Source organism: Mesoplodon bidens, assembly GCF_964165515.1.
Source record: "Mesoplodon bidens genome assembly, chromosome: 8".
Classification (NCBI taxonomy): domain Eukaryota; kingdom Metazoa; phylum Chordata; class Mammalia; order Artiodactyla; family Ziphiidae; genus Mesoplodon; species Mesoplodon bidens.
This window is the reverse complement of record NC_138165.1, coordinates 82631138-82643265: the sequence shown is the minus strand read 5'-3', so window position 1 is coordinate 82643265 and position 12128 is coordinate 82631138. Positions and strand designations below refer to the sequence as shown.

General features: G+C 39.2%; 1 protein-coding gene across 2 annotated transcripts in view; it reads right to left on the bottom strand.

Moving 5' to 3' along the window:
- Window positions 1-12128, bottom strand: part of PARD3B (par-3 family cell polarity regulator beta) — a 1049764-nt gene that overhangs the window by 508546 nt on the left and 529090 nt on the right. For both annotated transcript variants that reach the window (XM_081242115.1, XM_081242116.1), the window contains exons 6-8: window positions 8778-8864; window positions 3072-3197; window positions 560-918 (exon numbers count right to left, since the gene is read on the bottom strand). In XM_081242115.1, the coding sequence (XP_081098241.1) occupies window positions 560-918; window positions 3072-3197; window positions 8778-8864 (572 nt within the window). The remainder of the gene's footprint in view (window positions 1-559; window positions 919-3071; window positions 3198-8777; window positions 8865-12128) is intronic.

Below are 12128 nucleotides of genomic sequence, written 5' to 3'. Positions count from 1 at the left end.
GGCTTCAAATGGATGAAAAAGTTGAAAAAGATGAAGAAAAAAGGTTATACATACTTTTGAAATTAAGAATACTTGAAAAATTATTTGCATTGTTGAATTAGTGAAATTAATAAACTACATATTTGCTGAGGAACAATTTTTGCTGGTATAAAGCTATCTTAGAGAACCAGAAACAATATATTGGCTTTTCAGACTTGGACTAAAGGATGCTTCAAAAATCACTAATCTTGCTTAAAACAGACAACTGAATTTCAGTGCCTATTTAGTATTAAGTTGTGATACAATAACACTCTGTTCCTACCAAGTTTGTAATGGTTCTTTCTATTTCACAGCAGGTCTTTATAATTTTCTTGCTTCAAATAATTTACACTCTCCAGAAAAAAGAATAAGAAAGTACTACGATTTTAAGAAATTTAAGTTACTGCAGTATACACTTAAATCTATTCTTTGATCCAATTAAATGAAGGGAGAATTAACAAAATTAGCCTTAATGCATTTCTCTTAACCAATTTTACATGTTACAACAATAGAATGCTATTAAGCATAATTTAATAATTACCTTTCTTTAGGTCAATCTTAATTTTCTTTGCATTTTTCTTGCTGCCAAACCCCATAAGCGGGGAGAGTGAGGGAGAGGATGGCTTTCTACCTAGTCTTGGTACTCGGGGGCTCTTGCTTTGCTGCAGGGAAGTTGATGCATCTTCTTCAGGACTGCTTGTTCCTGTGAGATTTACTGTCTTTATTCCTGATTTTCCATGGACAGGAGGTGGCACCTTTGTTCTCAAAACGCCATCATTGTTACCAAAAATGTTAAGAGGTCCAGTGACTGATTTTTCATACTGTTCCCGGTTTTGAGGTGGAAGCACATGAAGCAGCACACTTGGAGATTTCATTGCCTGACGGAAGACATCCTGAGCCCTTGAAAGACAGTGAACATATAATGATACCACTTCCTAGCATGCCATCCAAAGCACCCAGCCTCACGGCTATAGGAGCATCCCAGGAGCATAAGCACAGGAGATACTATCACTATTACTACCAATATGACTTTGCTAACTAAATGCTAGTTACCATGTATGGCCTGCCCATTAGGTGCCACCACACTGGGCTACATGTGCATTATCAACATGCACGATTCTCTCATTTAACCTTTTTAACAACCATGTTAAGTAAGTATAATTAGCTCTCATTTTGCAAAATGAAGAAGTGGAGGCTCAGAGAGCTTAAGTAACTTGTCCAATGACCCACAGCTTTTAAGCATTTCTAAATCTGAAATTCTACCCAGAAGTATTTACTGAAGTAAATATAAAAGCAAGATCTAATTTTAAATGGAACAAACATCTTTCATAGTCTCCATCAGATTATCATTTGGTTTCCTTTTAAGACTTTAATCTAAAGTACAGGTCTTTCCTAATGTGGGTTGTGTTGCAGAAGCCCAATTCTGACACAAACGTTTCCTCACGAAGACGTTTGGTAGGTACGTTGGCTGTGTCAAATATCACAGTGGACTGGCAATCCAAAATGCACCCTCCCTGTTATTCTATTATAGAGTCCCTAATGTTTTTACTTTTTTGTCTTAGCGCTTTGTGCTTTTCCTCAAATTTCCTACTACTTTTTCTTTCCTTCTTCCTTATGTCTCCTTATACCTTATGACTAGGTAAAACAACTCTCTTTCCCAGCTTTCTTGCCAATGAAATGAAAGGTTAGAGAAAATCTGGCTCATCTGGGAGGCAGAAACTTTTTTGTTCTACTGTTTCTCTTTCCTATTTCTTAAAACTCAGAAGTGATGGAGGGAACTCCAGCAGCCATCTTGTTACCATGAGACAGCTTAAAGATAGCATCCACATAAGAAGGATGGCAAAGCAGAAAGATGGAGGATGCCTGACTCACTGATGATGGTGGACCCTCCGTTCCAACTCTGGACTGCCATCTCCACACTTATTTGTCCTTAGAAAAGGTAAATTTTGTTTAAGCTACCTTTATTTCAGGTCTCTGTTATTAGCAGCCACACCAAATAATAATTCATCATAATTCCAACTGCTATCTGAGCTCCCCCTCACTTTATTCACGAAGAGCTTACAATGTTAGGGGAGGAGGGAGAAGACTTCATATAGACAGCCCAACTCCTCTGGTCAGCTCCTTGACTAGGAGTCAATTTCTACTCCACATTGAATTTTTATAACCCTTGATTTCTACCTCTATAATATAGGGAGAATAATGTCTGCCTTGCATTCCTATTAAGTCCTGGTAACAAGCATAGTGATATATAAAAATAATATCATTATTGATAATAATTATAATTTTACCTATTATTCATTATTTTTAGAAATACACTCTTCAGGCTTCATTTTCTTCCACACTTAAGCAGCTACAGCACTGCCCCTCCACCCAACACAATATTGGCAACTAATGGTCACAGAGAAGATATATTATGAGTTGTTTTGGTTGAAACAAGAGAGGTTGGTGATCATTACTAAAGAATATTCATGATTATTCCCTTGTTCCACTGTAATGCCAATATACATATAAAAAAGCATATGCAGACTGTTGCATACTCTAATTCTTAGGTATAAAGACCTATTCCTGTAACATTTTCACATGCAGAGAAATAATTTCTTGAGGGAGAGTATTTTAACTTTTTTTTCCATTTGTTTCTATTATTCAGTGAGTCTTCACAGTCATCTCTCACAGATATTTAGTTTAAGGAAGACTACTGACACCAAGTAAGTTAATTAATAAGCCAAACTAATAGTCTGTGAAGAGTTCTTAAATACCAGTCTAACTGACCTGTATCCCAAGAAAAACAAACCCATCTATCGATGCCCCAGAAAGACAGCCAGGCAGAAGGTTTGCTCTATTCTGCAGTTTGCCCTTCTCAGGGCTGTCAGGGACATTTGCAGCCCACCTCTGAGTATGCTAAAACACAGGACATATTTGAAAATGGATGTTCTGGGGTCAAAGGGAACTTACCAGAAGTTCTACCTACATTTTTGATCATAATGAGCTCAGTAATGATTATAAGCATTCGAGGAATCAATAAAGTAAGTAAAACAATGAAAAAAAATGCTTACTGAGCAAAGGTTTTGTCTACGAGGTCCACGCTGTTGATTTTTACAATACATTCATTTTCGTGAAACAGTCCTTCCCGCTTGGACCTGCTGTTTTCTTCAATGCCACGGATAAAGAGCCCTAGAATCCTAAATGCAACAGTTAGGTTGAAAGAGAATGACTGAATAACCTGCGAGTTGTTTCTCCATTTGTAACTGTTCAGAAATAAATATTGGTTTCTATTTATGAAAGAAAGTATGCTTTATATTCAGGCAACTGTTATTTAAATCCTTAGTAAACAAACAAACAAAAAAACAAAAAAACACACTTGCACAGATGACTCACTAAAGAGAAGAGGCCCTTCAAGACACATATACATAAACACCAGCCCAGAGCACAATGACCTACAATCCCATTCCTCATGCTTGTAGTTAACTTAGAAAAGGCTAGTGTTGCTCAGCAGAGTTGAGGACACAGAGGACTCATGGCTTCGAGAGGGCTTCACAGAAGGGCTGACTGTAATAAGTAAGTTTGAGTTGGTGCCCAGGGGGCAGCTCGATGTTTGATAATGGGGGAGAATTAGGTATTCACAGTAGTTTTTTTGCAGTCTTCCTACCTCTTCCAATAACATGCATTTGAAGTAGTAAATATTTAGCAGAGATCATATTACTCCGTTTAGAAGGAAGTTCGGTCCCATTTGTTAGTGCCACTGAATCAAGTGTGTGTTGAGTGTTCTCTATGCACTTCTGAAGGAGGAATATGAGACAGGGCTGTAGGACCAGGACAACGGCTCAGCACAGGTTTGGAGTACAGGAGAAACGAAAAAACTGGAGCTATAAGCCTAGAGTCTTCATAGAAGGAAGAAAATGGGATGTAAACTGGATCAGAAGAATGAGTGGGATTTGGACAGGAGGAGAGAGAGAATACACACAGAGGCAGGAACGAACAGGTGTGTGTAAGGGGAGCAGGGTGGGAGCTCACACTGGATGTGGAGGCCAGTGCCACATGAAGGGGCCTTGAACACCAGCTGATGGAGGTATCTGATGAGGCTGGAGTAATACTCATGCCACTCACTGCTTTTGAGCGAGATGGTGACCGGATGAAATTAGGGCTTTGGGAAGAGTTGTCTGAAATTTCAACCAGGAAGAGTCTGGATTCAGAGAGGATCCCCTGAACCTCCTGGTGCTTCGGGGCTGTGGCTTAGAGTCAGGAGGGGATGGGGTTGGAGAAAAAGAAAAGGAGAAAGAAAGCTACAGCAATAAAAAGAATTCAACTGTGTGTGTATGTACTTGCACGTACCTATTACATATTGGTAGTATTTGAACTGAAAACTCAAAGAAATCAAACTTGTGTATACTTTAGCCATTTCTCATGTGAGGGATTTCCCTGTTCATTGCAGCATGTCAGGGTCCCAGGTGTCTCAGGATAAAACAGACACGTCCTCCAAGAGGAGTCTGCTAGATGTGGAGAAACCACCACCTCCTCTTCCCTCATCCTCTTGTTTTCCTACTTTGTCACTCTCTTTCATATAGGGGCCCTAGGTGCTATTACGTAGTCCCTTTGCATTAAGACTCAAATCTAAATAAAACATGAACACATTTTATGTGTGCATAATAGGGTCTGCTATAAAAAAGGGAAGTCTCTAATGAAAGTGGAAGAGAAAACCATCTTCCTGTTTGGAGCTGCCACAAAGTGGGACCTTGGCCTCCAGGGCCTCAGTTCATCTGATGAGCTCATGTCATCTCAAGACAGCCGGAGGAGAGGCACATGCAGGGCTATTTAGATCTCTACTTTAAATAAGTTAAATGAACACAGTACGCTGACGCAGGAGAAAGCAGAGCAAATAGTCACGTCACCTATTGTGGGGAAAGCTCAGGGTCACAGGCCAAGTGTGCAGTGATGCTTCATTTCCTACTTCTAGTAGGTTAGTAAATTAATCATCTTCTGGGTGGAAGAGAATAAGGGCCAAAGCTACTATTTGATAAAGGATCTGAGATTTAAATTAATATATTTAAAGTACTAATCCCACCTTAATCTCATAACATAATATTAAAAATTGAACTATTTGACATGTCAAAAAAAAAAAAGGAAAGAAATAGAATAAAATACTGTTTCTCTCCTAAACTGAATAACTCTTTAATAGTTCACATTTTGGATTTTTGTTATGGTGGATTCACAATAACACGACCCATTAGGAGGCTCACATGTGGTTATAAACTAGTTTATGTAAGCGATATTTTTTTAACAAGCATTCAAGTCCTCCTTTAATTTAATTCAGTACATCATCAGTCATGTAATGTTACTCCCTAGGATTTAATTTCACATTTTGGGAGATGAATTAATTCTTTCAGGCCACTGGGTTGCAATTTAGCTGGCATATTACAGCTGGAGTATGCTATGTGAACCTCACTCAACTAAATAACCTAACTTTCCATGAAAAATTTATTGACAGAATAAGCCCAACTGTAAAACCCATATGTCAGAGGTAATTTTGGTAAAATGTAAAACTAACTGATTTTATTAGTTTGTTCCCTGGCAACAAACCACTCCTGCCTTCTTTATTCTATGGAAGGGATGGATTCCTTCCAGTTTGATTTCATCCAGACCAGTATGAGAAGGCTCAGAAAAGAGTCCCTCTTTATTCTCTTTGCCCCAAATGGGTGAGCTGTGGATAGCTATCTCATTTGGGACCAAGGCTCTCAGGATTTAAAAATTAATGCCATCGATGAGTTATAGGCTGAGATGAACCAGTTAATTTGCATTAAGAAGCAGTGATAAAGGAGGCCGAAACCCACAGCCCCGCAGAATAAGAGGGGTAACAATTGCTTCTTGCCCTTCTAATGATCACTTAGGCACAAACCTATGCCCTGCTGGCCTCCTCCTTTTTTCCCACTGTATCACACTGCCTAGGCTGCTCACCAGCTTAGAGTTTTTACCTAAACATCTTCTCTGCTCACATTATATATCACTCATTCCTTCCTTCTTCTGCCTCATATTCAGCTGTCTTTACTATGAAACAGGTATATTATGCTATCTTTATTTACTGATAATTAGATTTTATGCTTTAATTCTAAAATAAAACTATATATTTTTTTTTTGAAAAAAAAGAATGAAATTAAGTTGCTTTTTACTTTCAGGGACTCTTGTTTTGTATTGTTTTTTCTTGCATTTTTGTTTTTATTGTGCGAACCAATGGTCCTCTGTACAAGCAGCATTCTGTACCCCAATGAAACCATTGAGGCCTTATTTAGTACAGCAGCCAGTGTGTTGTACTCGGGGTGTTCTAACTTTGATTAGGGACTTAATTCTACAACAGGTGTGGCTCTATTTTTGTAAAAGAAAAAAATTAAAAAGAAATTGAAGGCAGAGCAAATTACAGTAGTCTTAGTAAATAATTAAATGTAAATTCTAATTTAAAATAATGACACAAACCAATAAATGGAAGGAAATGAAGAACTAAGTCTACCACTATGACCTTAACTCCCCCCATCCCCTGTGCTCACAGAGGGCAACCATATGGCATGATGAAGTCAGACACTTGTCTGACACACTCTGTATGCAATTGCGTCTAGACACATGGGTTGAGTTAAGTGTGCTGTTTCAGCCTGTACTCATTACTTCTTAACTTTTATTGGCTCATGTCTCCACTTCCATATTATTTTTTATGTTTTTTAATTAAATTTCCTTTCTATAATACCAGTGGATAGCAAAAAATACACACACACACACACACAGAGAAAATTATTTCACCAATTTACTGAACAGTTGACCATGAACTTATAAAAGTTCATTTCTGAACAAGGTTTTTCTGTTTTAGCCAAAATAGTATTAATCCTAATAATTTACACATTTGTATGTTGTGTTTCACAAGGAGCATTCACATTTTTAATGTGGTTTAATCCCCACAACCTTGATGTGAAGTAGGTATTCACAAGAGGCAAATTTAGGGGACTCACGCAAGGTTATACAAAAGAGAACAGAGAGATTCAAGTCCAATTGTTCCAGATCCGAGTCCAATACTTTTTCCTATTCTATAAAGCTTATGCTAGAAATCAGAACTGGGAAGGATCAGGGGGTAAATCAATGCATTCTAGTGTGTTTTCCTCATTTGAAGTGAGAGAAGGTGATTTTTGGTCTATAGGGTCAACTTGTTTTCTGAACAATTGAAAATGATGTAGGGTGACTGTCATGTTGTGTATTTTTTCATGTTTTGAAAATTGGGATGATCTTGTGGTCTATTCCAGCTTCATTAAGCTAAAGGGCCTAGTAATTTAGCCACACTGGTATTTCACAAAGCTCTACCAGTACACCTCTGACAAAAGCCATTAGAATTCCTCGTGACAACTAGGTAAATACTCTCCCTGTCTATCAAAAACAACCTCAGCTTGTCCTGTGCCATAACCCATAACATTTATAAACATGCTTATTAACACATACAGGAAATGAGACAATAAGAGCCACTAGCTTTTCAGTTCATTTCTTTTTAGGGGACATTCATTCCAGCAAGAGCTTGGCATCAGATGTTATTTGCTAAAGAAGGTGATGACTTAGCAATTACAGGTAGCAGATGGCTACCTACTGAAAATGATGCCAACCAAAATATCATGACTAAATCTGTTCTTCCCGCTGTATGGCAGACCAAATTGAATAAATATTCAGAACCAGTAAATAAATACTGTATAAGCTTTGGGAAAAGTTTTGTTCTAGAAAGAGCAATGGAGTGAGGTCAAGTCAAGATATCTGGATTTTGTATGACCTTGAGAAAAATCAACCGACTTTTCTGGTCTTTGATCACCTAAGCTAAAATCAGGTATTTTGCCTTTTCAATGATATATTTAATTTAAGAAAATAAATTTAGCAAATTAATTAAAATCATATCATATGGGTGAGAAATTCATTTTCTTTAAGTTTCTGACAGCCTTTGTCAGTGTCAATCTAGTGCAAAAGGTAGTCATCCTATTGAAAAGTATTATAATAACGTAATATCTAATACTAGTTTTGTAAGGTTGTTATAACTAATTTGTTAGAACTAATATTAACTCTCAGACACACACTTTAATTCCCATCAGTAAAACAAGTTTTACAGCCAGTTAAGTAGACACAAATTTCAGGAGATGGTGATGCAATCTAAATGACCATTTACCAGCATGGATTTAGAAATATAATGTCTTTAAAATTTCAAAAGGATGCGATAAATTATTTTTAATTGGTTATATTTTATTTTAGAACAAAATAAATAGAATAATGGCATTTTGCTACTATAGCTAAAATCAAAACATATTTAACTTCTGATATAACTACTTATAATATTAGAATATTTATTATCCTAAGTTCTGTAAACCTGAGGCATATCAAGAAATATCCATTTGGAATTACTATATTTCATTTAAGTGTATTTTTGAACATTAAAAAATTCAGTTGCTATATTTCTCTAACAATATGTTAAAGTCTTTCCATGATTTCTGTCTATGTGTCACTGATAAGAATACTTTAATAAAGTACTTCTTAATTAACTGTAAATGCTGAAGCCATGATTTCTTTTCCATCGTATCCTAGAAGTGATGTTATTTTGTTTCTAACATATAAGTGGCCAACAGAAGTATATCTTGAGGTGTCTATCTAAATAACAGAGACATACACTTAATCCCCTTCTAAAAAATGTTTGGGAAAATGAGCTCAAGTCAAGTTTTGCATTAGTATGAGCTTCTGATATAAGGAAAACATCTTACCTTCCACTCAAAGATGAAAAGAAAGGTACTACATGTATTCCCAAAGGGCCTCCTTCCCCAGAAATCTCCACTGTTCTTGTCATATTACTGGGACAGAAAAACAAACAAACAAAAATAATAAGAAGAAGACAAATGAGTTCCTGCTAAAAAAACAAAAACCAAAAAAATCAGATGTGGCATATTAAAAAGAAAAACAAAAAACCTTAGGATTCTAACAACTACTGTAAATTCAACAGCAGAGATGAAATCAAAAAGGTACATGATTTGCTGGTATGTTCAGAAGATCCAGGAAATAAAATGTTTAAAAGGCTATCTGGAAGATGGAGGAAGAGTAAGACGCGGAGATCACCTTCCTCCCCACAGATACATCAGAAATACAGCTACACGTGGAACAACTCCTACAGAACACCTACTGAATGCTGGCAGAAGACCCCAGACCTCCCAAAAGGCAAGAAACTCCCCACATACCTGGGTAGGGCAAAGCGGAGAGATTCCCGCACAGAGGATCGGTGCCGAGCGGCACTCACCAGCCCGAGAGGTTTGTCTGCTCGCCCACCAGGGCGGGCGGCGCTGGAAGCTGAGGCTCGGGCTACGGTCAGAGCGCAGGGAGAGGACTGGGGCTGGCGGCGAGAACTCAGCCTGAAGGGGGCTAATGTGCCACAACTAGCCGGCAGGGAGTCCAGGAAAACTCTGGAGCTGCCGAAGAGGCAAGAGACTTTTTCTTCCCTCTTGGTTTCCTGGTGCGCGAGGAGAGGGGATTAAGAGCGCTGCTTAAAGGGGCTCCACAGACGGGAGCGAGTCACGACTGAAAGCGCGGAGCCCGGTGATGGACGTGGGACGCTGGGGCTGCTGCTGCCGCCGCCAAGAAGCCTGTGTGCGAGCGCAGGTCACTGTCCACACCGCCCTTCCGGAAGCCTGTGCAGCCCGCCACTGCCGGGGTCCCGGGATCCAGGGGCGGCTTCCCTGGGAGAACGCACGGCGCGCCTCGGGCTGGTGCAACGTCACGTCGACCTCTGCCGCTGCAGGCTCGCCCCGCACTCCGTGCCCCTCCCTCCCGCCCGGCCTGAGTAAGCAAGAGTACCCGAAGAGGCTGCTCCTTTAACCCTGTCCTGTCTGAGCGAAGAACAGACGCCCTGCGGCGACCTACACGCAGAGGCGGGGCCAAATCCAAAGCTGAGACCCAGGAGCTGTGAGAACAAAGAAGAGAAAGGGAAACCTCTCCCAGCAGCCTCAGAAGCAGCGGATTAAAGCTCCACAATCAACTTGATGTACCCTGCATCTGTGGAATACATGAATAGACAACAAATCATCCCAAATTGAGGAGACAGGAGTCAGTGCTGTGCCTCTGAGGTGGGAGAGCCAACTTCAGGACACTGGTCCACAAGAGACCTCCCAGCTCCACATAATATCAAACGGCGAAAATCTTCCAGAGATCTCCATCTCAACACCAGCACCCAGCTTCACTCAACGACCAGCAAGCTACAGTGCTGGACACCCTATGCCAAACAACTAGCAAGACAGGAACACAACGCCACCCATTAGCAGAGAGGTGGCCTAAAATCATAAAAAGTCCGCAGACACCCCAAAACACACCACCAGACGTGGACTTGCCCACCAGAAAGACAAGATCCAGCCTCATTCACCAGAACACAGGCACTAGTACCTTCCACCAGGAAGCCTACACAACCCACTAAACCAACCTTAGCCACTGGGGACAGACACCAAAAACAACGGGAACTACGAACCTGCAGCCTGCAAAAAGGAGACCCCAAACACAGTAACGTAAGCAAAATGAGAAGACAGAAAAACACACAGCAGGAGAAGGAACAAGATAAAAACCCACCAGACCTAACAAATGAAGAGGTAATAGGCAGTCTACCTGAAAAAGAATTCAGAATAATGATGGTAAAGATGATCCAAAATTCTATTTCCCAGATCCAAAATCTTGGAAATAGAATAGACAAAATGCAAGAAACAGTTAACAAGGATCTAGAAGAACTAAAGATGAATCAAGCATCGATTAAAAGCAAAATACATGAAATAAAATATACTCTAGATGGGATCAATAGCAGAATAACTGAGGCAGAAGAACGGATAAGTGAGGTGGAAGATAAAATAGTGGAAATAACTGCTGCAGAGCAAAATAAAGAAAAAAGAATGAAAAGAACAGAGGACAGTCTCAGAGACCTCTGGGACAACATTAAACGCACCAACATTCAAATTATAGGGGTTCCAGAAGAAGAAGAGAAAAAGAAAGGGACTGAGAAAATATTTGAAGAGATTATAGTTGAAAACTTCCCTAATATGGGAAAGGAACTAGTTAATCAAGTCCAGGAGGCACAGAGAGTCCCATACAGAATAAATCCAAGGAGAAATACGCCAAGACACATATTAATCAAACTGTCAAAAATTAAACACAAAGAAATCATATTAAAAGCAGCAAGGCAAAAACAACAAATAACACACAAGGGAATCCCCATCAGGATAACAGCTGATCTCTCAGCAGAAACTCTACAAGCCAGAAGGGAGTGGCAGGACATAATTAAAGTGATGAAGGAGAAAAACCTGCAACCAAGATTACTCTACCCAGCAAGGATCTCATTCAGATTTGATGGAGAAATTAAAACGTTTACAGACAAGCAAAAGCTGAGAGAGTTCAGCACCACCAAACCAGCTTTACAACAAATGCTAAAGGAACTTCTCCAGGCAAGAAACACAACAGAAGGAAACGACCTACAATAACGAACCCAAAACAATTAAGAAAATGGGAATAGGAACATACATATCGATAATTACCTTAAATGTAAATGGACTAAATGCTCCCACCAAAAGACAGATTGTCTGAATCGATACAAAAACAAGACCCATATATACGCTGTCTACAAGAGACCCACTTCAGACCTAGAGACACATACAGACTGAAAGTAAGGGGATGGAAAAAGATATTCCATGCAAATGGAAACCAAAAGAAAGCTGGAGTAGCAATTCTCATATCAGACAAAATAGACTTTAAAATAAAGACTACTAGAAGAGACAAAGAAGGACACTACATAATGATCAAGGGATCGATCCAAGAAGAAGATATAACAATTGTAAATATTTATGCACCAAACATAGGAGCACCTCAATACATAAGGCAAATACTAACAGCCATAAAAGGAGAAATCGACAGTAACACAATCATAGTAGGGGACTTTAACACCCCACTTTCACCAATGGACAGATCTTCCAAAATGAAAATAAATAAGGAAACACAAGCTTTAAATGATACATTAAACAAGTTGGACTTAATTGATATTTATAGGACATTCCATCCAAAAACAACAGAATACACATTTTTCTCAAGTGCTC